A 27,141-nucleotide genomic window follows, 5' to 3' on the forward strand; every position below is an offset into this window, starting at 1 on the left:
AATATGAGATTTTATCAAAGATAATTCAAATAACGCATGTAGATTTTATTTATTTTGTTACTTTGATAATATATCTTCAAGAAAAAAATGAGAATAATTATATTTCAACGCTCAAAATCATCAGAATGTAACAAAATTTTTTATTTTTTCCGATTTTTTAAAAAAATCTTTCCCTCACAGCACCGGGATATTCAGGATATCCCAGAGACGTCCTGGGGATATCGATTTGTTTTCGGAAGTTTGGATATCTCTGGGATATCCTAGGGACGTCCATGGATATCCAGAGGATAATCCAGGGATATCCAAACTTCCGAAAACAAATCGATATCCCCAGGACGTCTCTAGGATATCCTGAATATCCCGGTGCTGTGAGGGTTAATTTTTTTAAAGAACGTAAAAAATAAAATTTTAGTTTCTATTTATTTTATCATATTGATAACGAATATCAAAGAATAAAATATAGAAAGGTTTCTTTTTTACGCTCAAAATCGTAAAAAAATTTAGAAATATGTGATTTTTTTGCAATTTTCCCAATAAATATACAATTTTAAGGATAAAGTTACAAACAAAATTAATAGTTTTGAAGTATTTTGTTACTTCGATAACGAATATTAAAGAAAAAATATTAAAAATTTTATTTTCTTCATTAAAATCGTAAAAATGGTTTAAAAATTTTAATTTTTTGGCAAATTTTGCAAAAAAAATTAAGATTTTAATAAAGTAGGTACAAAGAAAACTTGTTGATTTTATTTATTTTGGTACATTACTGACATATCTAGAAAGAAACAATTATAAAAAATTTATTTTCACACTCAAAATCGTAAAAAAAAAAAAAAAAAAATATTAATTTTTTTTGCGATTTTGCAAAGAAATATGCAATTTCTTATTAAAGTTCTTAACAAAATTGTAGTTTTAATTTATTTTGTTACATTAATAACGAATATCAATAAAAAAATATGAAAAATTTTGTTTTTCCGCTCATAATCGTAAAAATGTTTTGAAATTTATGATTTTTTTTTGCTAATTTTACGAAAAATTTAAGTTTTTTATAAAGTAGTTACAAAGAAATCTTGTGGATTTTATATATTTTGGTACTGTTATAACATATGTAGAAAGAAACAATTATACAAATTTATTTTCCCACTTAAAATCGTAATAAACTTCAAAAATTTGAATTTTTTTGCGATTTTACAAAAAAATTTGCAAAATTTTAAAATAATTCCTAACAAAATTGTAGTTTCAATTTATTTTGTTGCATTACTTACGAATATCGAAGAAAAAAATATGAAAAATTTTGTTTTTCCGTTCAAAATCGTAAAAAGGTTTGGAAATTTATGATTTTTTTGCGATTTTTTCAAGAAATATAAGATTTTAGCAAAGTAATTACAAAGAAAATTTGTAAATTTTATTTCTTTTAGTACTTGAATGCTATATCTAGAAAGAAAAAATTATAAAAGCTTTATTTTTACATTCAAAATCGTGAAATACTTCAAAAATTTTAATTTTTTGGAGATTTTACATAAAAATTGCAATCTTTTTGAGTGAAATTATAAAAAAAACTATAGTTTCTATTTATTTATTTTACATGAACAACGAATATGAAAGATAAAATATAAAAAATTGTATTTTCACGCTCAAAATCGAAAAAATAATTCAAAAATTTATATTTTTTTGCAACTTTTTTTGTTACACTCTTAACGAATATCAAAGATAACATACAAAAAAATTTGTTTGCACGCTCAAAATCGTAAAAAGATTTTAAAAATTGTGATTCTTTTGAGATTCTCTATAAAAAATTCTAAGATATTTCTGGAAATTTAGCAAAAAAAATTTTTAATTTGAATTTCTTTTTAAATTGTCGAATTTGGGAATTTTTACAAAAATTTATTAATATTTAAAAGAATGGAAATAAAACGCAAAAAAGAAAAACGCTTTTATCGTCAAAATGTCTCATTAAAATTTAATTTTACTTAAAAATGTCTTTAAAATATATTCCTTCGAAAAAATAAAAAATTTTGTTTCCAAATATGACTGACATTTTTCGTATATTAGTAAAATATTCATATCGTTGAATATCGATCAATGTCAAATTATGATTTTAGTAAAGAAAAATATTTTTTTCCCCTTTTTTTCTCTTCCTCATTTTTTGTTTGTTTGTATTTTTTATTCAATTTATTTTTCTTTATCAATTTAAGTTAATAATATTGAATGTAATTTTCTTGTATATACTTCTAACTTTCGAGTAAAGTACTTTTAAAGTGAAATGTGATAAATCGGATTTTAAAGGAAATATTCAGGACAAGAAATGGTCTCAGTGATGGAATCTTGTCAAGATAATTAATCCTATTTACTGAGTTTAATTTTGCGCCTCATTCTCTCTCTCTCTTTCTTCGCCCCCCCATACTCTTCTAACTTCCCTCCCACCTCACTCTATATAGTACTCATCTTTCTTCATCGTTCCCAAACAAAGAAGAAAATGGTGGCAAATGTTCGTTAAAGTGCGCGGCAGCCAAGCAGCTTTCGTGTTGATTTCAAAAGCATAAGAGAAATTCAAACTCGACTGCCTGCTTGTAAATCTTGCCATTCGCCTTCTGCGCTCTCTTCAAAGTTTATTTGCCGGAAAATGTCAGTTTATGTTGAGGTGTCAGATATAAGTAATAGACATGATTTTGCAAAACGCTTTCTCTCAATTGTATGCAAAGAAAAAAAATTCGTAATTCATTAAAATACGTAAATTTTTTTTTAATATAAAAATACTTTTTAAAAAAAAATTTTAATATAAAAATTTATCGATATTTTAATATATTTCTACATTTTAGTTTTCGTCTGCAAGAATTATTTCCACTTTTCTAGATTTTTAATTTAGAAAGAAATAAATAGATATAGAATATAAAGATAATAGAAATATATTATTTTTTTTAGGAAATGTTTATTAAACATTATATTAGCGCCAGGTTTGTTTTATATAAACTTTTTTTTAATATTTAAATAATAGTATTAATTAGATATTTTTTCTTTTTAATTACAATTTCGTTACGTGTTTTATGAGAGCATTTCTTTACGTTTTAATAAATTAAAAATTTATTTTAAGAGCTTAGAGTTGGTCAGCGGTCATTTTAAAACTAAGACTTGAATAGAGACGCTATCAAGGGACCCGCCCTCTCCCTTCTCCCTCACCTTCTATTGGCTACTCTTCAAGGTCAAGCGAGGACAGCCAATCAACTTCGGATGACCTTGAAGAGCGGCCAATAGAATAGCAGCGTCCAGACACGCCCACTTCATTTAAACACTCAATATTATTTCTTAAATTATTTTTTTTTCAATTCACATGTTCAACTTTTTATTAAAATTAAATTAATCAGCAGAATAAATTTAATTAATTGTCCATAAAAATAATAATAGAAATATTAATTCAAATTCAACAGAATTTGAATTAATATTTCTATTATTATTTCCAAATTAGTTTCCAAATTAAGAATTAAGTTTTTATATGTTAAATTAATTTTTCAATTTAAAAAAAAAATTTGCGAATGTTTCCAAGTTGAGTAAAAATATATGAAAGGCGGTACAAAAAAAATTACATAAATTAGTAAATTTTTTTTCTATTTTAAATATATATATATATATGTACGTTTCTTGCAGAACGAAGCTTATTACTTTTAACTTTACAGTTGGGCGACCTTCCCTTTGAATTTTTTTTCAATAGAGTGAGAGGAAGGGATGGGGGGTAAGTTTCCTCACTAAATACAACTTTCATAATAAAAGTTTGTTGCTATTTAGCGATCGCTGAATATTCGCGAGTAATTTTTTTTTTTGTATCTCAGAAATGTATTATCAATATTATAAATTTATAAATCTCTTGACTTACTTTACTTTTCTTTTTTTTAAAATTATTTTCCATTTGTCTTTCCAATTTTTTTCCTGTTGACAATTCTACAGGAAAAAAAAGTATAGAAACGTTAATTAATTTATTTCTTTTATTAAGTTACAAATATTTTTTTTTAATTTTAATATTTATATTTATTTACATTTAAATAAATATATAGATATTTATTTACTTTGCTATTAAAAATGTAGTAAAAAATAATTCCCTCCACTTAGTTTTCCTTTTAGAAAATAAAATCTATATATGATTGAATTAAGAAAGAAAATTTATGGTAAATGATTATGTCCGGAGGATTATAAATCTGCGTTATACGAGAGTATGAGATGAAGAGCTTATTAAAAAGGAAAGCCGAGAGTAAAAGGAAGTTTTGGATACGTACTTTTTTGTTATGTACGTTTATAAAAAAGATGAAATTTCTCAGAATTCTTTTGTCAAAAATATTTTTTAAATTTCAACCAAAATGTTATGTGTATTAAATTAAAATTTAATAATTTTCAACTCCGTCTTCTATCGCAGTTACTAGAAACGATTAATATCATTGTAAATATTTTCTTATGCATTAACCAATTTTTTATTAAAATACTATTTTAATAAAATATTAAAATAATATTTTAATATTTGTAATTTTATACATAATTTATTATTTTATATTATTATTAAAATATAAATAATTATTTTTTTGAAATAGAAAATTCTAAACTAAAATTATTTCTTTTTGAAATTTAGAGTTCTAAATTAAAAATATTTTTTTTTTTTAATAAATTAATTCATAAAATTATTTCTTACGTTTTGTAGATAATGTCCTGTGTCTAGATTTGGAGTTCCGAAAATTTTCACTTTCATTTTGTTTTTTAATTATTTATTTATATTAAAAATTTGAAAATATTTTCTTATTTTTGGTTTTTAATTTCGAGGTCAGGAATACATATTTTTTTCCAAATAATATATTTTTGTGACAAGCGGAAAAAATATTTTCATTAAATTGTCAGACATTTGTGGAAGAAGTAAACGGAATCACATTTCCGCTTGTTCACTTTTGTCATATTTTATATAAAGGAACATCATTCTTATTGTTTGCGGTAGAAGTCGTTATATTTAAAAGGAAAAAAACTTTTGTCACTTTGCACTATTTTTGTCTCTTTTTTTCTAAAAACAATATAAATATCACTTTAGTTCTGTGGTGCGAAATATATTTTTTTTTAAATCACAGGTCACTTTTTTACGAATTTTATTTTTTTAATATACAACACTTTGATTTTCTTATTCATAAAATATTCTAAAATATTTTTTAATTTTTTAATATAATTTTTTTATATATTTTTATTTAGAATATTTTTTCTATATTTAATTTTTAATTATCAGTTTTATTTATAATTTTTGTTTATTATTTTGAGCGTAATAAGTGAATGGAATGGCAAAAAAATTTTTTTTGCAAATAAACACTGAAATTGTTTTTTACTTTCTGCCAATTATATTTTTTTAATATTTAAACTATTTATTACATTTTAAACAGAGTAAGAAAATTTTTAGACTTAAAATATTCATATTTCTAAATAAAATTGTTCTAAAAATTATAATTAATTTTTGTTTCGGTAATAAAAAAAATTAAAATCAATAAATCACGGTGGATAAAAAAATAAAAACGAAAAAAAATTACTAAATAGAAGTTAGGAGTTTGAATTTAAATTTCTATTTAGTTAACTATTGAATAAAAAAATTCCAAACCAAATTATTTAAGAACATGAGACAAAATGACAAGTGTAAATAATTAACTATGAAAAAAATTAATAAAGCAGAAAAATGAAAAATTAAGTAAATAAAAAAAATAAAATATATAACAATAATTTTGTACAACAGAAAGGTTCTATTAAAATAAAATTGTTCTCGAAATTAAAAAATGTGGATAAATTTCTAAGTTCCAAAATTCCGCAAAATCAAATTAACAAATTAAAATCAAAAATAATTTTTTCTCCATACAATTTTTTTAATAACATTTTTTTGTCATTTATTTACCAAATTTCTAACAACCTGATTCTAAATTTATTTTATAATAATCTTCTGCGAAAGAGGAAGAGATTAAAAAAATTAAAAACAAAACTAATTTTTTCTCCATACCATTTTTTTAATAAAAAATTTTTTTTTAACATTTATTATGTTACTCAATTTTTGAAAACCTGATTCTGAATTTATTCTATAATAATCTTCTGCCGAAGATAAGAGATTAAACAAAAAAAATAATAAAAAAGAGTGTAATTTGAAAAAAAATATTCATTTTTCCTTCGTAAAAATTAATTTTATTTTTTCATTGAAATTATGAATTTATATTTAAAAAAAAAATTTCTTTTTTTTACGAAATTTTTGCACTAAAGTGTCGCGTGGGTACCAATGTCACCACGAAAAGCACGTGGCGATGCCACGACGCGCACTGGTGGTAGATTTCTACGAGGACAGCTGACGAGTGATAGCTGCTGCTGCTACCCCCTTGCTCCCAAACAACCCCTACCTCACCCCCTCCTCTATTTTCAAACACCCTCCCATATATCATTTTCCTTCGATTTAAAACTTTTCTTTTTTTTTACTTTTCAGATATATATTTAATTTATCGATTTTTCAATGTGATATATTTTTACATTTCAGTTTTCGTCTGCAAAAATTATTTTTACTTGTCTTTATTTTTAATGTCGTTAATTTTTTTTTTAATAAAAACATATTTTTAGAAAGTGTTTATTAAACTTTACATTTGCGCCAGGTTTGTTTTAAATAATTTTTTTTTGTTTCTTTCTCAAAATAAAAAATTAAATTTTTAATGCTCGAAATGATTGTAATAAACATTTAGCGCCAGGTTATTTTTAAATAAATTTTTTTTTTTATTTTCCTTCCAACTTTAAATAATTTTGAATTTTAGGAAAAGTGAAAAATCTCACTGGGAAAATAAATATTACAACTTTTGCGAAACACTACTTGTTTGAAAAAAGAACTTTCCGAAGAAATCTCTTTTCATCCGCAAGATTCAAATATATATAAATATCAGTTAAAGAAAAGAAGTGTAAAAAGTATTTTTCTGCTCGAAATGTTTTTAGCGAATGCATTTGGCATTACAAATGAAGAGAATTTTTTTTATTCTCCCGATACACCTTATGTGCAATTGTAATTTATTTTTAGAAAAAGAATTTTTACTGTAATTCCTCTTTTTACTACTTTTTAAAAAAAACTAATGTTGCAATTAAAAATAAAGAAGTTAAAAAAAAATTTTTTTTAAATAAAATAAAAAATTAATTTTGTTAAAATTATTACAATAAAACAATGAAATTTGTAAGCAATTCACCATAAATCCCACGCCCAAATGATGTTCCTTTCAATTCCTTGAGCTTTGATTTGGAGTTTATGTGTGGGATTTTAATAACCCAATTCGGCTCTCTAATATCGATAATCCCATTATTGAGGGGAAACTCCAGGGAGCTAAAGATTCAAGCATCTAATGCAGTGTCAACAATGGATCTTTTCAAAAAACTTTTTTAAAGTCGAGGAAGCATTATATTCATTTTTCTCCTCAAATTCACATTTCGAATTTTATCCTTTTGTTAAAGAAAATTATATTATATTAATGAAAACGATATAAGAGAAAGTTAATAACTAATTCTTTTTAGAATTTTTGACTAAAATATGTTTGCCATAGAAAAATAAAATAATTTTTAAAAAAAACTCACTCTTTCTTGTTTGCACTGCACAATTAAAAAAAATATAAAAGTTAAATAAAAATTTATTATGAAAATAAATGTGTTACCAATATATGTTTTGTTATCAAAGATATGTACTTTAAACAAAAATTAAAAAAAATATTAAAACACTGAGCGCGTTTACACTGCCGGTTTGTTACTAGCTTGTAGTGTTACTTCTGAGAATTGGAGTCCAGCGTCAGAGTGGGGGGACCGTGAGTGCGAGAAGGAAACTCCGGTCTTTCTCTCTCACTCCCATTGCCCCCACTCCGGCGCTTACGTTCCCCTTCCTCCAAGTTAAATATCGACCAATCAGACACAAACAAACCAACCAAACTTGACCATTCTATGAGAGGAAAATATTCTATGACAAAATGGAAAAAAATACGTAATGAAAAAATATAAATATATATTTACAATGATTATGCATTAGTTTTCAAATATATAAAAGAAAATTAACTTACAAAATTACACATTAAACTGGCGGCTTCAAAAGCAAAAGAATCAAAAGACACGAGATGAGAGATATGCCAGGGTTTCTTTCTTTTTTGTCGCGCATTAAAATGACTTTGACGATCGAGAGGGAAGTGAAAAAAAGGAAGGCGAAAGAGGACAGAGGTTACTCGCAGAAATTCGGTATGAAGTACATGCTTGAATCCAGCTCTATCAGCGATATTCAGAAGCGTCTCCCCCCTCACCTTCTTCCCTTCCTCCCACTTCCTTTTCGTACTCATTGAGTGACGCTTATTCTCACTTACATTTCTTTTTCATTTTTTCTTCTCCTTTTTCTTTGCCTAGTGAAGCTCAAATCTCAATAATCATTTTCAATATTGTTTGTTTCTTATAACCATGAATTGTAAAATAGTGAAAAAATTCAATTATTTCTACTAAAAATTGTAATTATTTTATTTTCACAGAGATTGCAACATAAAATCAAGCTAAAAATATTGAGAACTAAATTTTTGGCATTTGTAAATAAGGGAATTTTTTTATTTAAAACAAACCTGGCGCTATAGATTTAATAACAATTATTTTGAGAGTGAAAAATTTTATTTTTCATTTTTGCAAAAACAGAAAAATTTTTGGCATTTGCAATGAAGGAAAAAATTTATTTAAAACAAACCTGGCGCTATAGATTTAATTACAATTATTCTGAAAGTTAAAAATTTCATTTTCCATTTTTGCAAGAACAGAAAAATTTTTGGCATTTGCAATAAAGGAAAAAATGTATTTAAAACAAACCTTGACGCTATAGATTTAATTACAATTATTCTGAGAGTTAGAAATTTTATTTCCCATTTTTGCAAGAACAGAAAATTTTTTGGCATTTGCAATAAAAGAAAAAATTTATTTAAAACAAACCTGGCGCTATAGATTTAATTACAATTATTCTGAGAGTTAAAAATTTTATTTTCCATTTTTGCAAGAAAATAATAATTGTTTACACTCAGCATAGATTTTTAATTGTTAGAATTACAAGAACTGAAACATTTATTTTTGAAATAAATTATTTTTTAAAAATTAATTGATCATTAACTATAAATTAAATTACTATCGGCTGATTAATAATTGCGATTAATAATTCATTTCTGGTTGATTGCTCATTATTCTTGATCGATTATTAACAGGTGATTGACTATTAGTTGCTGGATAACTATTGATTAGAACTATTTTTTAAGATGAAAGAAGTATTTAATGAAGCATAAATTATGAAGCATTTTAGAATCTAATTTTTTTATTTCATTGGTTCTCTCTACAATTAATGTTAATTAATATCGATTATTAGCCTTATCAATTTTTTATTAATGTTTGAAATATAGATGATCTACTATGTAAATTTTTAAATTGTGATTTTCACTAAACTGACGGAAACATAAATTATTTTTTCCAATTATTTTCAATTTAATAAATAATTTATTTTTTATCTACATTTAAATTAAGGACAATAATTTAATTCGATTATTTTAATATTATTAATTTACAAAGTATGAAATAGAAATTATCTAGCTTTTAATAAATGCAAAAAAAATTATTTACTTTATAATAAATAAAACATAGAAATTATCTAATTTTATTTTAATAGAATTAATGAAAAGTTAAATGTTTTTTTTATTATATGAAATTAATAATAATATTTTTTATATTAAAATAATTTTTTATAAATGTGTTCAAAAGAAAGATAAATTTTCTTATTTCATTGTCGTGAATGAGTAAAGAGGGACAACAGCAGTCGTTAAATTTACCACCCGACACTGAGTAAAAAGTAATTTCGCATTTAATTTTCGAAACAAATGACCAATTATTTTAATACATAATAATTATTATTGTTATAATTATTAGATTATATTGTTTTGATTATTATTAGATTGTATTATTTTTATAATTATTAGATTATATTATTTTTATAATTATTATTGTTACAATTATTAGATTACATTATTTAAATATCGTTACTCTATTAATTAACGGAGGACACATTTTATTTCGAAATTTTTTTTCATATTCTAGTTCAACAAAGCTGGACCCAAAAAAAGAGTACAAAAAAGAGATAAAAATTAAAAAAAATTAATTTAGTTAAAAAAGAGGCGTGTTGTCTATATGGTGACACCTTCACTTATTGCTAAGCAACGCTTTAATTACTAGGTCTCTTTGAAAGTGCTGAAGAATTGTTGGGTCGCGTCCGATAAAAGATTTTCCCTCTAGGGGTATGGATTTAACGATTTAATTAAAAGTGCATTAGAGTGTTGAAGCAAAGGGTGGGGGAGGAGGAGGAGGAGGTTGCGACACGGACAAGAGCAAGAGAAGTGAAGCAGCATCGAGGACAGTGATTTACATTTTTTAGTGGTCTGAGAAATATCGTGTCGTGTGACAAAGATCAAAAAAACGATGATTTTTCTTTTTGCAACAAGAGATGATGGATAATGTACGCGATGGCTAACATTTTATATACGTGTTTGTGTCTTTTATACACCATTACAGTACAGTTGATTACAAATATATGCTCGCAAATTTGTTTCTGTATCCGCGGATTTTCGGTAAACTTATTTTTACAATGTAAAACAAAATTTATTACTATTATTTGTTTTCATGATTTCTTATATAGTTTTTATCATTATCATCACAAGAGAAGTTAAATAATTTATATTAAAAGAAAGGAATGCTTTCGTCGCATATGGTTTGCATAAACATGAGAAGATGAAGACAGTCAAACATAATGGTTGGTGACATTATAACTTAAAGGCTTTTTGACTTGAAGGAAACTATTCCCATTGTTTAAAATGAAAGGGGGAATTATATAAAGTCATGCAAATCACTGAATAGATTGAATCATCCTCATGAGAGTAACATTTCAAATTACAGTCCTTTCCATGTGTGTCACATGTGTTGTGATTATAACTATGTATTCCCTCCAACAATTGCGAAATGATTAAGATGTTTAGCACGAGAGGAAATTCTCATTTACGCTTCCGCATTATTAATAATTTATATGGGTCAACAAAATTTAACTCCACAGTCACTCGAAATAATATTATTTAGATCCTATTCTAAATTTAATTAAATTTTTGTTAGGAAAAAGTGATTATATAAAAAAAACCTGGCGCAATAGGTTTGTGGATGTACAATTACATCTTCAATCTTCTAAAGATTATTATCTTGGTACAAGTGGTTACATAGGTATTTAAAATTTTTGAAAAGTAATGGGACGATTTCCGATAATCGGAAATGGTGAACGAATGTAGTGTTAAATAATAAGATTTCTAATTTTCAAGATAGATTTCGAAGACGAGAGGTGGAAGAGATATTAGAGACAAGAGAGGAGACATGAACGCATCTGCGAATGTCGATCTAAATTTGAATTAGGTCAGTGAGTTTGGGGTAGATATCGAGGGGCCTTCTGTGCTCGCTTTTCCTCAATCAGAGGATACCCCCTTAACGAGGCATTCCAATTCAAAATCAAGTGTTTGCAACCATCTAAGTGTATTTATAACGAATCTGATATTCCATTAAATTTGAATATGCATATCCACGATTTCAAGATTTAGTTCAATTTGCCCTCAAGTACTACTGCGGGAAAAATATAATAGTAATTTTTTTAATACGATATATTCAATAAACAATAAATCCCAATCATCCTTCCATCTCTAACTATTTAATAATATTACAACTCAGGGTCAGGGTCAATTAAACTTTTACTAATAATCCCACCGCTGCCACCAATTGTAATAAACAGACTAAAATAAAGGAAACGAATTTTAAATACAAATAATTTTACAATTTTATACATAAATAGATTTTTAAATATAAAAATCTAGTTTTTAAAATTATAATCTTCATTTAAATTTTTCTGCAGATAAATTTATGAATTTGAAATTGAAATACAAAAGAAATCTGAGTTTATCTTTAACCAAAGGGGTTAGGGGAGAAAATTTCTCCTATTGTAAATCGAGATAAACAACAGGTTAGGGATATTAGATATACAAAATGATTCCAATAGCCAAAGTCACCACTTTGTCCTTGTTTCCTGCTTACATTACCATCTCATTTCGTCGAAATTGAGGTGCATGTCTAAGTTCAATTCGCATGGGACTCTAGACACATATTGGTCAAAGTTAAATCATACTTTCTAAATAGTAAATCACATATTTTTCCAGCTGTCAAACAAAAGAATAATCTTTTTCCAATTTTTAAAAATAAATATCTTCAAATCGAAAAAAAGTTATCACAAAAAATAAATAAAGTTCAGTATTCTTTTATAATAAATAAATCTGTTCACTTTTTAAAAGGTTAATCGCTTTATAAAATCTAATCTGAATTTTTTTAATGGAAAAAAGAAAAAATCCTTAGTGAACAAAACTTTTTGATATTTTTTAAAGATCAATGAAAATTGGAATGAAATGTCAAACTTTTTTCTTATAAAGAGAGAATCGACAGTTTGTAATTTCCTCTTCGATTTGTTTCCAATCTCGTTTTTTTTTATCTTTTCTTATATACATACAATTTTTTTTTTTGCTTTAATTTTGAGAGGAAAGAAATTCTTTTTTATACAAAATTTCCTTTATTAAAAATAGAAAAATTTGAATAATTAAAAATAGTCTAAAAATAATTCTTCTTAAATAAGAAAACCTTTAAAAGATGAAATCTCTTTACATTAATAATTTAGAATAAATTAAGTTTTACTCGAAAAAAATTACTATTCTTGTTTCGAAATAATTTTTTTCTTTAGGAAAGAAAATTAGAAAAATTTAAAAAATAAAATAATTTCTATTCCCCATATAAATTTTATTGTTTATTCCAAATAAAAAAAGTAATTTTTAGCGCCAGGTTCATTTTAAATAAATTTTTTTTTATCGAAATGAAAGTTTACTAAGAAAAAGACTACTATTTCTGTTTCGAAATATTTTATTCCAGATGTAGAAAAAAAATTTCTATTCCATGAATGTTTTGTTTATTCTAAATGAACAAAGTAACTTTTAACGCCAGGTTCGTTTTAAATAAAAATTTTTTTTTGTTCGAAATGAATGTTTAATTTAAGAAAAAGATTTCTCTTTCGAAATAATTTTTTCCAGATTTATTAAAATTTAGAAAAGGAAAACATTTTCCTTTCCCCATGTATATGTTGTTTATTCTAAAGGAAGAAAAATAAAATTATTGTTGTTTATTTTTATAATATAACGATGAAATTTGAAAGGGGTTGGAGCAGCGTGACTGTTGAGATAGGATATATATGGAAACGGTCTGAATTGAGTCAATGGATTATCTCAGTTCAGTCGAGTGCTTCAAGAACTTATATACATTCGAATTGATTTGTGTAGTCAGGACCATGTGCCAGTATTTTTTTTTTGGAAAAAAATTTTTTTTTTATATGGACATTTCAGAGTGAAATATATAAGAGCTTATAAAGAGAAAAGAGGGGGGCAAATCAATCAACAATCAAATACTTTTTTTTAAAAAAGTTAAAAACAATGTTGTTGGAAATTTTTGGTAAAATAAACTTTGGAAGATCGATTTGACTTGTCGATTAAAAAAAAATGCCTGATATTATAATGACCCTTTAATAAAAAGATGGATGTGAAAGCTTTTCACTTTTATAAATGTCACATTGATTTGTTTATATATATACTTTAAACTGAGGTTCGTTTTTTTTATTAAAATAAATATTTTTTTATTATCTTTATCCCTGACCTTAATTGACACTAAGTGAATTCAGAAAAAAACAAATTCAATTTACCCCGGAATAATTTTTTTACAATAGTTTTGTCAACTATTTTTAATTTAAATTTAAATTTTACTTTTTACATTTATTAATAAATACTGCTGTCTATTTTTATTTATGTAAATTAATGAATTTTTATTTAAATAAATAAATTTTTACTTTATTAAATAAACTTTTACTTTATTAAATAAATTTTTATAATTAAAAAATTTTTTTAACGAAACAAGTAAAACAAAAAGAAAAGGAGAGGGAAATAACTGAATTGGAAATTGGTAGGCAATTTCCTGGAGTCTAATTCCCGAGTGTATGGGGTTGCTCCCTCTCTCTCTCTCTCTCTAGTTGTCATGTAAATTTGCGAGAAGGTCCAGTCAGTACGGTGGTTAAAGGAAAAGGGGGACGGTTTTCGTGGAAAGGGCAATCTCAGTGGAGAAATTCTGATCCTACGAACGTGCCCGGCATTAGCGACATAGTGTTCTGCTTTTCCCGAGGACTAACCGCTGCACGTTTCCTTCGGGGAAAATCCCGATATAAAGTGCTCTGTCTCGTACTTGGACAATTCTCCACGTGATCAAGTTCTTACCTCTTTCTTTTTTTTCTTCTTCTTTTTCTTTTCCCTCTCATACAATCGTTTTCTTCTTTTTTTTCCCTCCCAAGTTGGGAAAAATTCTCAATAAATAGCAATTCGTATATTACTCCTCTTCACAGATCGAGTTTTCCAACGAAACGGATAAGTTCTCTCTTTAATGTCCATTGAATCGAATCGAGATTCAATTTCTTGTTGGTTATATTTATAGGAGAGAAAGAGGGAATTTCCAAATAGATAAAAATAATTATTTAAAAAAAAATACTTTTTTTTGTATAAATGGGGAATTAAAAATTTAGTAACTGAGAAAAATAAATAATTAATAAATAATAATATATAATAATTAATAAACAATAATTATTCTGAATTCTTTCTAGAGGCGCTTTTATTGCAATAGTTTACTTCTCTAATGTTTCTAGAGAGAGCGATGCTGATGAACTGAGGAGTTGAACGATGGGGACTCCTTTTATATGTTCCAAGGCAAGGAGAAGGGGACGCCCAATCAAAATCGAAGAAATTCGTGCGCTCTCAGTGGGGAGAGAACGCGCCGTGAGAGCGAGAAGGAAAGAAGATACTCCTGTTCCCCCTCTCCTACATTTTAAAAATATTTTTTCTAAGAACTAAGCGCGTAGTACACTATTATTAAATACCTGAACGCTACCAAACGAGGAGCGTCACTGTAATTCAAAACAAAAACTCATTGTGTGAATTCCACAAAACCATTCTCGGCTCTTCCTGTGGTATAGCAGACTAAAACTAAATTAATTATAACAACAATTTTGAATAAAAATTACTCTGATTACCACTGATATTAACATTTTTAATGCCTTCAAAACTTTTACACATTTATATAAAAAAAAGTTTCTATTTTTCTACAAATAATGCCGTGACAAGATTATTCGAATTTTAGTGGTTAAATGACGTCGTTGTTTAAAGCTGGAAAAGTTACATCTTTGAACCTATCGTCGATTTAATCCCGTTTTGAGATACTTTGCCTCACGTGCTGTTCTTACTAATTAAAACACAACTTGAAACTTGAGATTGCAAATGTAACGAAGAAAGTTTAATTAGACAATTGTTTAATTTTTTTTTCTAATCCATAGGAAATTGACAAAAAAAAATTTTTTTATTTTAAGTTGGTTTAAAAATTGAATTTTTAAAAATTAATTAAAAAATTATTTACAAATGAAATAAAATGAAAGAGCATAAACATAAAATTAGAATAAAATTGAGTGGAAAAAATCTTTCTCTCAAATTATTGTTTCGTTAATTGAGAAAAGGATATATAATTTCATAATATCATCGCTGACATATTGTGGATTGAATTTTGAAAATTGACACGCAATACGGGACAGCACTGATGCCCAATTGTGTTTCGCGAATAGAAATCAAATTACCAGTGAAACTCGTGTCACCAACAACTCGCTCCTCGTATTTTCCATACTCACAAGGCTAAATCTTGAATTGTCAATTCTCGTTCTATAATTAATATTCGCTATATGAATAAGTTTATTAACTTTCCCCAAGTAAAATACATCCCAGAGTTTTCATTTCATTAAAAACTATATAACATTTCAATTTTTAAACTAAATGACAATGCACTATTTTTGAAAATATTAAACAAATTTTATTGAACTATTAAGAAAATAATTATTTAAATATTAATAGTATCTTATTCTTTTTATTATTTTAAGTGAAAAGTAAATTAAAAAATTAAATATCTTTTCTTACATTAATTAAAATAAAGCATTTTTTAAATAAAAATTTTTACATTTAATAATGTTTAACATTGAAAAATTTTTAATTTTCTTATTACATATTTTTATTCTCTTGTATTTTTCAAAATTCTTTGTGTAATACGTTAAAAAATTTTATGAACTTGATAAAAAGTTTATAATTTTTAAACAATAAATTTTTGTAGAAAAAAATAATTTTTAAACAAAAAAATAATTGTATGAAAAATAATTTTCAAAAGATAAATAATATTTTAAATTACATTATTCTATTTTTTGAAAAACAATTTTTATAAGAAAATTAATTTTTAAATTTCCAGTGTATAGTTTTGAAAAATAAAAAAATTTAAGTAATACATTTTTGGTGGAAAAAAATTATTTTTAACAAATATATTTTTTAATCTACTTTTAGGAACTTATTGCTTTTATCATTTTCCCCGATTTATTATTTTTGTTACAACTGAAAAAAAATATTCTTTTCGCCAATAAAATCGATGTACATGTAGGCTTCTTATTCGCCTATTACTCATTTAATTTAATGTCACAAAAATATTGAAATAATGTTTCAATTTTAAAATACGTGGCTTTACAGTTTGTGAAAATACTTGATACAATAAATTGTTTCGGTTTTTTTTTAAACGATAGAAATGCGTCTTCTCTGGTTATGGTCAGTATTAATAAAGGCATTTAAAAAATAAATGAAAATTGACAAGTGCGAGTTGCACTCGCTCTGAAATAACGGGTTCCGTTCAAGCAGTATTAAAATTATTTGATATATACAAAAAAAATTTTTTTTAAAAGAAAGGAAAAAAAATTTTGCTTTCAAAAATTTTCATAATTACATTTTTTTGTGATCAGCCTGTAAAAATACACTAGTATACCAATTTTTAGCTTATTAAGACAAATAATGTAGAAGTTAGGGGTAAAAAAGGTTTTTTCTAAAATTTTTTAGTTTTTCCTTGACAACGCTTTGGCCAAAAAAGAGTATTACAGACAGTATTTTGTGGAATAATTTTCTTAAATTTTTTTTCAGTTCGCTTCTATTACCACTTTTACTAGGAGGTGGAATAGGCTCTTACTTTCTAATTTTTAATGGGTCAGAAAATAATGTTAATGAATCGTCTCCATCACCACCATCACTACCAACAACATCAATAAATCCAAATAATCCAGAAAAAACTAATGAAGATACCTACGGTGAGTATAATTAAACATTAAACACTGTTCTTGGTTTCAGTTTTATTTTAATTCTTTTGCACCTTTGATTGGATATATACAACATCCACGGAACTTTTAATTGAACATTTTTATTTGCAGCTCAAAGCAAAAAAATCAATTTTAATTTAGAGACAGCACTAATTGTGTCTAATATTACTGATACAACCGTCCAATTAAACTGGATTAAACCGAGAAGATATTATGATAAAATAGAATACAGATTCTATATATACGACCAAGAGGGATATGAAAAATCATATCAATTTCAAGATTTTCCTATACAAATTGTCCAAAACCTCCAGCCAGGGACACGATACAAATTTTATATTACATATGCATCGGACACTTTAAAGTTTGAAAGTGAAGGGATCGTAACCAAAACTGCAAGAGGTAAATACAATAAATGTAACTAATAAATTGCTAGAACATTTAGATGTCCCCAACTGGGGATTTTATTCTGAACTCAGAGCTGTTCTTAACATTCCGTTAATGTCTCTACATTTTCTATTCGCCGACTAACTTTTTTTATTTAAAATAATTAATGGCTTAATTAACTGCGCTGAACTTTTGAGTTTGTTTGATTTTCATATACCGAAAAGATTCTCACGACACCTCACTCTGTTTAAAATGCCTTTAATCAGAAATGAATATCTTGACAATTCTGTAATTAATAGACTAAGTAGTCAAGCGAATTTGTACGAATGGGATTTCAACCCGTAAACTATTTAAATAAATTATTAGTTTATTATTAGTTTATTTCTTAATTTGGAAAATAGAAATACATTTCTTTCTGCTTAAAGAATTTTCTTGATACTAATGGCGTAACCTCTTTGAGAGTAAACATTAATCTATACTAGTGGTTCACAACATGTTGTTAAGCTACATGTTTTTTCTGATTAGAAAATATTCAATGTAATTTGCAGGTAAACCTGATCCCCCTTTAGACCTGAAGGTATCAAAAATGAAGTACGTAAGAAGCATGATAATCGAATGGAGAAGACCACTGGGAAGTGAGATCATCACAGGATATAATCTTCATATTGCTAAAAATGGGTCAGGTCCAGTACAAGATACGCAAGTTTTTGACACTTCAGATTATCCAAAATATATATACTACTTTGAAGAAAGCAGTGAGTTTGATATAAGAGTCGCATCATTTAATAGCAAAGGGAGTTCTTCGATAGCTACTAAGCATTTTAGATCTAAACCTATAGAAGGTAAGATGAAAATCAACAATTCATTATAATCTTTATTTTAAAAAAACCGTTATATTATTTTTAATGTTTACTTTAAGTAACTAAAAATGATAATAATTGCAGATTGGAACGCCTTTCCTACTTCAGTCTAAACATCAAAAATTGCGGATACATTCGTCCAATTAAATTGGGAAACACCAGAAAATGCTGTCGCCTCGAATTATAAGATAATATCATATAAAAATGGAGTTCAGCAAATATTTTATAATATATTATATTCACCATCGGATCTAGTTGTTGGACTTTCTCCGGGAGAAATATATAAGTTTTACTTATATCCTTCAAATAGCAAAAATGACTATCAGAAGTCTCCTGTTCTTAAAGAAATAAAAACTTTAAATCCATCAGGTAGAAATTTTTTTTAAAATGAATTCCAAATTGTGTAAGAAGATAAATATATAATTATAATTTAATTTTCTATTATGCTTAAATACGAATTTAAATATTCTATTTAATTCTTTGAGATTGCACTTTTAATTTATTTATAAAAAAGAATTTCATACTGGATAAAAGCAATATTTTCTAATTCTTTACTTTATTTTCTAGACAAACCTGAAAACTTACCTGGAACACTCAAAGTGTTTGTTATTAACACATCAGCGCAACTAATGTGGCAAAGACCTTCATCAGGTGTAATCACAGGCTATGTTATCACGACATTTAACGCAATTGACTTGAGATTCGTATATTTACATCACATTTATGATTATGATGCTTCATTGTCTCTTACATTCAATGTTCCTGAACTAAACCCAGGATATTCATACGTATTTCAAGTTACCGCTTTTAATTCCAAAGGCTTCTCCGACAGTCTTCAAAGTGGCAAAGTCAGTATTCAGTAGAGATTTCTTTACTAATTAAATCAAAACTAATCAATTTGTGGAAAATCTACAAACCTGATTTCGTTTAATGAAATGTCTCAGTTCTTTTATGAACTGATAAAATAAGAAAAATAATATATATCTAGCGTGACGTATAAATAAAAACCATAAAAAAGTTGTATTTAGAGTTACCAATAAATAAATAAGTGTAAACAAATTAAAATTCATTTCCTTTCTTTATCAGATTCTCTTCTCTCTTATTCTAAAGGAATATATAAAGGAAGAAACATAACTTTTAGTGCCAGATTCTTTTAATATAATTTTTTTCCTTGCTTGAAAATTCTACAATAATTTTGGCATTCTTTATTTTTGAATAATTGCATGTTGAATTCTCGTATCCTGCTACGTAGGAAGAGTTAGTAAATTATGTATTATTAGTTATTCTTTTTATACATTTAGTATTTATTAAAGTAATTTTTATTTAATTTATTGCTTTATTCTTGATTTAGAAAATATTTTACGTTTTGCTAGTGAAGAATGTAGTTTAAATTTCCAAAGATTATTTTCTTCGTACAAGTGGTATTTTATTATATATGTATTTTTTCTCTTTCATTTTTCATAATTCTTTGTCTCATACGTGAAAATTTTCATGCACTTGATAAAACAAAGAGCGAAAACACGCGTGTCAGATTATTTCACAATCTTTATTGTTTCAGAAAATTTGTATCATAAAACTACAATATGACCAAATTTTTTTTATTTTCTCCACAACTTTTGACAAAAGTCCTATTGCTTTTATCAATTTTCCCGATTTATTATTTTTGTTTTAACTGCAAAAAAATATTCCTTTAGCCAATCAAATTTGTTGTACATGTTTGTTTCCTATTGGCCTATTGCTCATTTAATTCAATGTCACAGAAATGTTGAGAAATAGAAAAATATTTAGAGAAAAATACAGTTTCAATTTTAAAATACGTGGCTTTACAGTTTGTGAAAATACTTGATACAATAAATTGTTTCGGTTTTTTTTTAAACGATAGAAATGCGTCCTCTCTGGTTATGGTAAGTATTGATGAAGAGGTTTAAAAAATAATAAACTATAGTATCAGAGGCAGTATTTTGTGGAATATTAAAAGAATTCATTTTCCTAAAATTTTTGCAGTTTGCTTCTATTACCACTTTTACTGGGAAGTGGAATAGGCTTTTACTTTTTAATTTTTAAATCTCCATCAACTTCTACAGATGGTTCGAAAAATAATGTTGATCCATTGTTTATTGTAAAAGAAAACGTTGAATCACAATCTTCGCAACAACTTTCTTCTGCTCATCCACCATCACCAATACAACAATCACCACCAATAACATCAACACCATTACCAACAACAACATCAACAACACCAACAACAACATCAATAACACCATCACCAACTACACCAACAACACCAATACCATCACCAACTACACCAACAACAACATCAACAACACCATCACCAACTACAACAACAACACCATCACCAACAACACCAACACCATCACCAACTACACCAACACCATTACCAACTACACCAACAACATCAACAACACCATCACCAACTACAACAAAAACACCATCACCAACAACACCAACACCATCACCAACTACACCAACACCATCACCAACTACACCAACAACAACAACAACTCCAAAGCCTCAATATGAAAATATCGTCAGTGAGTATAAACTGTTCTGGATATCTGTTTTCTTCCAATTCTCCTGCGCATTTGATTTGATATACAACATCCGTAAAAATTTCAATTTAACTTTTTCATTTGCAGTTAAAATCAATAAAATCGATTTTAATATAGAAAAAACACTAATTGTGTCTAATATTACTGATACAACCGTCCAATTAAAGTGGAGCAAACCGAGAATGTCATACGGTAATGTAGAATACATTATCACAGGGCATGGAAAAAATGAAATTGTGAAATCATTTCAAGACTTTCCGGAACATATTGTCAAAGACCTCCAGCCAGGGGAACGATACACATTTCGGGTTACAGCTTCAGGGATCGATTTTAATGTTGAAAGTAAACAAATCGTAACCAAAACTGCAATAGGTAAATATACAATAAATAAAACTAGGGTAAACGTACCAATTGTCGAGGATGGTTCCTGTTGTCGAGTAAACAAACTTTGAATTTTATTTAAACAGTGTAGCACATTGTAAATTAAAAAAAGTAATAAATTTAAATTTTTTATGCGTTATAAATGTGAAAAAAATATATTAATATTATATAAACAAACAAATGAGACATTTTAGACAATATTTTTTGGTTATTACCATGGTAACATCGACAAATGGAACACCCTCGGCAATTGGTACACTTACCCTAATAAATTACCAGAACAAACGAATGCTCATCTTTTTGCCTTTTCAGGAAACATGGTTAAATCCTTTCCACAAGAATCAATTTTTAAATGTCCCGAATATTCTCTTGACAAAATTTTTTTGACATTAACATTGTACTACACGGAGAGACCGAGATTACTAATTTTTGTATAAAATATCCGACAAATGTTCACCAAATTAGCAAAGTTTCTTACTATTTCGTCCAATAGTTCCAAACAACTGTAGTAAACTCAGAAGTATTGTGTACATAAAATTACTATATAGTCGTTTGCAAATGCAGAAAGAAAGAGTGAAAGAATACGGATTCTTGTCGCCGGTTTCCCGTCAATGAAATTTTCAAAAATTTTAATTTTTGAACCCTTTTCAAAATTCACTTATTTATAAAAATTCACGCTATGATGCTTTTAATATTCAATTATAATTTCAAATTTTAAGTGAAATTCATTTTTAATCAATTTTTATTAGAAAATTTTTCGAGAATTCAATTATTTAAATGCAAAGATAAATAATGTATTAATTGAATATTTCTTAAAATTAAATTTTTTTAAAGAAATTTATAAAAAATTCTAAAAATAATTGAATTCTTTCGGCGAATTTTAAAAAAAATTATAAAGAATAAATGCAATTTACAGTTTATGTAAAATTGTACATAAAAAATAATTGAAACTCTCCTATAAATATTGTTATTTATAAAATTAATTTAATTCTTGCAACGAATTTTATTTAAAAAAATTTTTAAAGAATTGAATTCCTCTGAAGAATATTTTATAATTGTGAAAATAATTGAATTCCGGAGAAAAATATTATTATTTACGAAAATAATTAATTTCTTGTGAAGAATTTTATTTAAATTTTTTAAATAATTGAATTTCTCAGAATTTTTTATAACATTTTGAAAATAATTAAATTTCATCGACAAAATTTCATTAAAAAATTGAAAATAATTGAAATCTGACGAAGAATTTTATTACATTTTTTTTTAAAAAATAATTCTTGTGAATTCTTGTGAAAAGTTTTATTTTTGAAAAAAATTGAATTCTTGGGAAGAATTTAATTAAAATTTCTTTAATAATTGAATTGGTTCGAATCTTGTATTTTTTAAAAAAATAATTGAATTGTTTTGAAGATTTTTAACAAACATTTTTGACAGTAAAATTGTAATTCCTATAAGGAATATTATATTTTACGAAAATAATTGTATTCTACAGTCGATTTTATTATAATTTTTCAAATTTATAAAGCATTTTATCAAAATTTTTAAAATAATTGAATTTTTCAGAAAAATATTATTATTTATGAAAATAATTGATTTCTTACGAAGAATTTTATTCAAATTTTTTTAAATAATAGAATTTTTAAAAGAATTTTATTTAAATTTTTGCGAAATAATTAAATTTCTCAGAACTATTTTTTCCTATTTGAATATATTTGAATTCTTTCGATATAAACTTCATTGAAAAATTAAAAATAATTGAATTGGTGCGAAGAAAATAAAAAAATTGGAAAGTAATTGAATTCCTGTGAAATTTTTATTAAAATTGCGTTTAAATAATTGAATTCTTTTGGAAAATTTTATTAAAATAGTAGATATTTAACATAATTGAAATGAGGAAATTTTTTTTAAAATAATTGAATTTCTGTAATCAGTTGTTCTTAAAATTTCTATTTAAATTCATTAAAAATTGAAATTTTTAAAAATTTCATATTTGAAGCCTTTGAAGTTCATCTATTTATGCAGATTTTTAAAGCAACTCTTTTGAAATCTAATTAATTTTTTAAAATTTTGAAGTAAAATTATTCATTAAATAATTTCTAAGTAATAATTTTATGATAGTTCTTGAAGAATTGAGTTATTTAAAAAGAAATTATTGTCAGAAACAGAAAAAATTGAAAGTTTTGTATTAAAATTCTTGTCAATTTCATAGTTTGTGAGGCAAACAAAAAAGACACACAAATTCAGAATTTTCTTATCAATTCTAAAACTTAAATTTTTTCCAGTACCTTTAATAAAAATCCCTGACTTTTACCTGATTTCCCTGACTTGTGGCAACCCTGAATAGACACCTAACAGAAAACTAGAAATCTGTGGATGTCGAAACGTTGGAGTAATATTAAACGAATCTTTGTCGGAATGTCTTTGTTTTTCTTTCTTATTAGTATTTTGAGCCTAGTGGGGTTAGTAAAACATTATGTTACGCTACGTATTCTTCAGATTAGAAAATATTCAATGTAATTTGCAGGTAAACCTGGTCCCCCTACAGACCTGAAGGTATCAAAAATGAAGTACGTAAGAAGCATGATAATCGAATGGAGAAGACCACTGGGAAGTGAGATCATCACAGGATATAATCTTCATATTGCTAAAAATGGGTCAGGTGCAGTACAAGATACGCAAGTTTTTGACACTTCAGATTATCCAAAATATATATACTACTTTGAAGAAAGCAGTGAGTTTGACATAACAGTCACATCATTCAATACGCAAGGAACCTCTTCGAGTACTACAGTACAGTTTACATCTGACCCTATAAATAGTAAGACTGAAAAACAATATACAATAGATCAGTAAATTTTCCCCATTCACTGCATTGAAATTAAACTAGAGCTAAAGAATTGAATGTTATTTATCAATTATTTCAACCAAAGGATAGATATTGCTTTAATATTAAAATTAAAATTTATAATTGCAGATGGGAATGCCTATCCTAATTCATTAAAAGTATCAAAAATTAAGGATACAACTGTCTATTTAAATTGGGGAACATTAGATAATGTTGACGCATCGGGATATGTAATAGCGGCCACCAAAAGTGCCGATGAAAATCCTACAGTAGAAGATTTTTATAATATATTATATTCACCATTACTTCCAGTTGTTGGACTTACTCCAGGAATGGAATATAGTTTTCAGTTATATCCCTTAAATACAACGGATGAAAGCCATGAGATTCATACTGATAAAAAAATAAGAACTAAATGGCCATTAGGTAAAAAATATTTTTTTTTGAATTCCAGATTATTCAACAACTTCTTAAGGAAATTGAATTAATTATGAATTTAAATTTTGTATTAAATATTTTGAAATTACACTTAATTTATTTATTAAAGACAAATGGAGATAATTTCATACTGGATAAAAGCGAAACATTTTCTAATCCTCTACTTTATTTTCTAGGCAAACCTAACAATCTAGGAGGAACACTTACAGTGTCTGTTATTGAGAATTCAGCGAAACTAACGTGGAAAAATTCTCCATTAGATGTAATCACAGGCTATGTTATCACGACATTTAACGCAAATGACTTGAGTTTGGTATATTTTCATCACATTTATGATACACCAGTCTCCGTTAAATTCAATGTTCCTGAACTAAAATCGGGAAATTCATATGCATTTCAAGTTACCGCTTTTAATTGCTTAGGCTTCTCCGACAGTCTTCAAAGTAATGTAGTCAGAATTAAGTAGAAAATTCTTTTCTTAACTAAATCAAAACTAATCAATTTGTGAAAAATCTACAAACCTGATTTCGTTTAATTAAATGTCTCAGTTCTTTTAGAAACTGATAAAATAAGAAAAATAATATATCTAGTGATAAAATTATCACTAGTGATAAAAATAATTTATCTACTGATAAAATAAAACAAATAATATATCTACTGTGACGTATAAATAAAAACCATAAAAAAATTGTATTTACAGTTAACAATAATAAATTAATGTAAAAACATATTGAAATTCATTTCCTTTCTTTATCAGATCCTCATCTAGAGTATAAAAAATTATTTTTTTTCCAAAACTAATGTAAAACAAAAATGCTTTTTTTTACGAAAAATAATTGAAATTAAGATGTTGAAAAATTTCAAATTCAAACCTTTTTAAATTGAACAACTCGTAAGAATATTATTATAAAACATAAAGATGATCGAGTGACAAAATCATTATTTTACATTATAAAAATATTATTACTCCAACTACTTCAAAATTATTTTCAACATTTCAGTTCAATTAACATTTTTTAGTTTTTTTTTAAACTAAAATTCTTCTTTAAATCAATTATTTATAAGTTTTTGAAAAAGTTATATTTGAGGATTTTCAAATCCATCTGTTCACAATTCAATTTTACGAAATTTCGATTAATTGAAAATTCTTCAGATGATTATATTAGAAAATAAAAACTTGAAATAATTTAAAAGAAATTTAATTAAACATTTTCAAGAAAATTAATTCTACAGAATTATTATTTAAAAGTACGAAAAATTCAGATTTTCAAGAATTTAGATATGAAATCTATTCAAAAATTCAATTATTTTTTAAACTGCATGAATTTAATATTCAATTATTATCTGAAATTTTAATCCAAATTCATTTTTAAATCAATTTTTAATACAAAAATTAAATTAAATTCTATGAGAATTCTACGAGAATTTTATTAAAATTTCTTAAAATAATTGATTTTATGGGGAAAATTTTCTTATATTGATTAAAATAATTTAATTCTTTTGCAGAATTTCTTAAAAATTTTGGAAAAAAATTGATTTTCTGTGACGAATTAAATTGAAAGAAAAATTGAATTCTTTCGAGAAGATTTAATAAAATTTTTAAGAATAATTGCATTTTTCAAGGAATTTATTTAAAATTGTATTAAAAATATTTGAAATTCTTCGATGAAAATAATTGAATTCCTAAATGAAATTTGATTATTTATGAAAATAATTGTTTTCGTAGAGAATTTTATCAAATTTTTTTTTTCAATAATTACATTTTTTGATAAATTTTATGAAAAATATTTATGAAAATATTTAAAATCATTCAATTACGAAAAGCTTTTGAAAATAATTGATATTTTGCAAAGAGAATTTTATTGAAATTTTTGAAAATAATTGAATTTTTGGCAAAAAATTTGGCTATTTATAAAGATAATTGAATTCTTGACGAGATATTCGTTAAAAATTTTTTTTAAATAATTAAATTTCCTCGAAGAATTTTATAACTTTTGAAAATCATTGAATTCTTGTGATAAATATTTTCATTTATGAAAATAATTGAATTTTGGCAAGAATTTTTTTTTTAATTTATAAAAATAATTGAATTTTTGTAAAGATTTTTTGTTATTTATCAAGATAAACGCGTTAAAACTTTTGAAATCATTAAATAATATTAAAAAATTCATTCTTGTCAGAAGTACAAATACAAATTTACCATGGATGTTATTTTTATTACATTTTTGTTAATAAATTTTATAATTTGTTACTACAATTTTTGTTATTTATAATTATAATTTGTTTATGTTATTTGTTAATTATTTATAGTTATTACCATTG

The 27,141-nt window shown here is 25.4% G+C and overlaps 3 protein-coding genes across 7 annotated transcripts in view; 2 read left to right on the forward strand and 1 right to left on the reverse strand.

Annotated features, from left to right (window-relative positions):
- Window positions 1-8,125, reverse strand: part of LOC122511822 (gamma-aminobutyric acid receptor alpha-like) — a 37,380-nt gene extending 29,255 nt beyond the window's left edge. For 2 of the 5 annotated variants that reach the window (XM_043627323.1, XM_043627318.1), the window contains exons 1-2: window positions 6,238-6,325; window positions 4,673-5,032 (exon numbers count right to left, since the gene is read on the reverse strand). The gene's annotated coding sequence lies outside the window, so the exon portion shown is untranslated. Of the gene's footprint in view, window positions 1-4,672; window positions 5,033-5,899; window positions 5,927-6,060; window positions 6,158-6,237; window positions 6,326-8,066 lie in introns of those variants that run through there. The other 3 variants (XM_043627320.1, XM_043627319.1, XM_043627322.1) reach the window with 3 other exon arrangements.
- Window positions 8,126-16,717: 8,592 nt separating this feature from the next.
- Window positions 16,718-19,620, forward strand: LOC122511806. The gene is made up of 6 exons (XM_043627293.1): window positions 16,718-16,799; window positions 17,166-17,329; window positions 17,450-17,740; window positions 18,274-18,567; window positions 18,670-18,954; window positions 19,153-19,620. Exons 1-5 carry the CDS (start codon window positions 16,780-16,782, stop codon window positions 18,696-18,698), a joined length of 798 nt encoding a protein of 265 aa, XP_043483228.1. The 5' UTR covers window positions 16,718-16,779; the 3' UTR covers window positions 18,699-18,954; window positions 19,153-19,620.
- Window positions 19,621-20,333: 713 nt separating this feature from the next.
- Window positions 20,334-25,502, forward strand: LOC122511783 (mucin-5AC-like). The gene is made up of 6 exons (XM_043627263.1): window positions 20,334-20,489; window positions 20,590-21,137; window positions 21,243-21,527; window positions 24,061-24,354; window positions 24,511-24,807; window positions 24,996-25,502. The coding sequence occupies exons 1-6, from the start codon at window positions 20,470-20,472 to the stop codon at window positions 25,283-25,285; spliced, it is 1,734 nt and encodes a 577-aa protein (XP_043483198.1). The 5' UTR covers window positions 20,334-20,469; the 3' UTR covers window positions 25,286-25,502.
- The last annotated feature ends 1,639 nt before the right edge of the window (window positions 25,503-27,141 follow it).

Source organism: Leptopilina heterotoma, unplaced genomic scaffold, assembly GCF_015476425.1.
Source record: "Leptopilina heterotoma isolate Lh14 unplaced genomic scaffold, ASM1547642v1 Lhet_90, whole genome shotgun sequence".
In the NCBI taxonomy this organism is placed as follows: Eukaryota; Metazoa; Arthropoda; class Insecta; order Hymenoptera; family Figitidae; genus Leptopilina; species Leptopilina heterotoma.

Bases quoted from the DNA above. Each gene is read 5' to 3' on its own strand.
- LOC122511806 (XM_043627293.1), top strand. From the start codon at position 16,780: ATGCGTCTTCTCTGGTTATG. The intron at 17,330-17,449 runs GTGAGTATAATT...TTTTATTTGCAG, and splicing joins AACTAATGAAGATACCTACG to CTCAAAGCAAAAAAATCAAT. The intron at 17,741-18,273 runs GTAAATACAATA...TGTAATTTGCAG, and splicing joins CGTAACCAAAACTGCAAGAG to GTAAACCTGATCCCCCTTTA.
- LOC122511783 (XM_043627263.1), top strand. From the start codon at position 20,470: ATGCGTCCTCTCTGGTTATG. The intron at 20,490-20,589 runs GTAAGTATTGAT...AAATTTTTGCAG, and splicing joins ATGCGTCCTCTCTGGTTATG to TTTGCTTCTATTACCACTTT. The intron at 21,528-24,060 runs GTAAATATACAA...TGTAATTTGCAG, and splicing joins CGTAACCAAAACTGCAATAG to GTAAACCTGGTCCCCCTACA.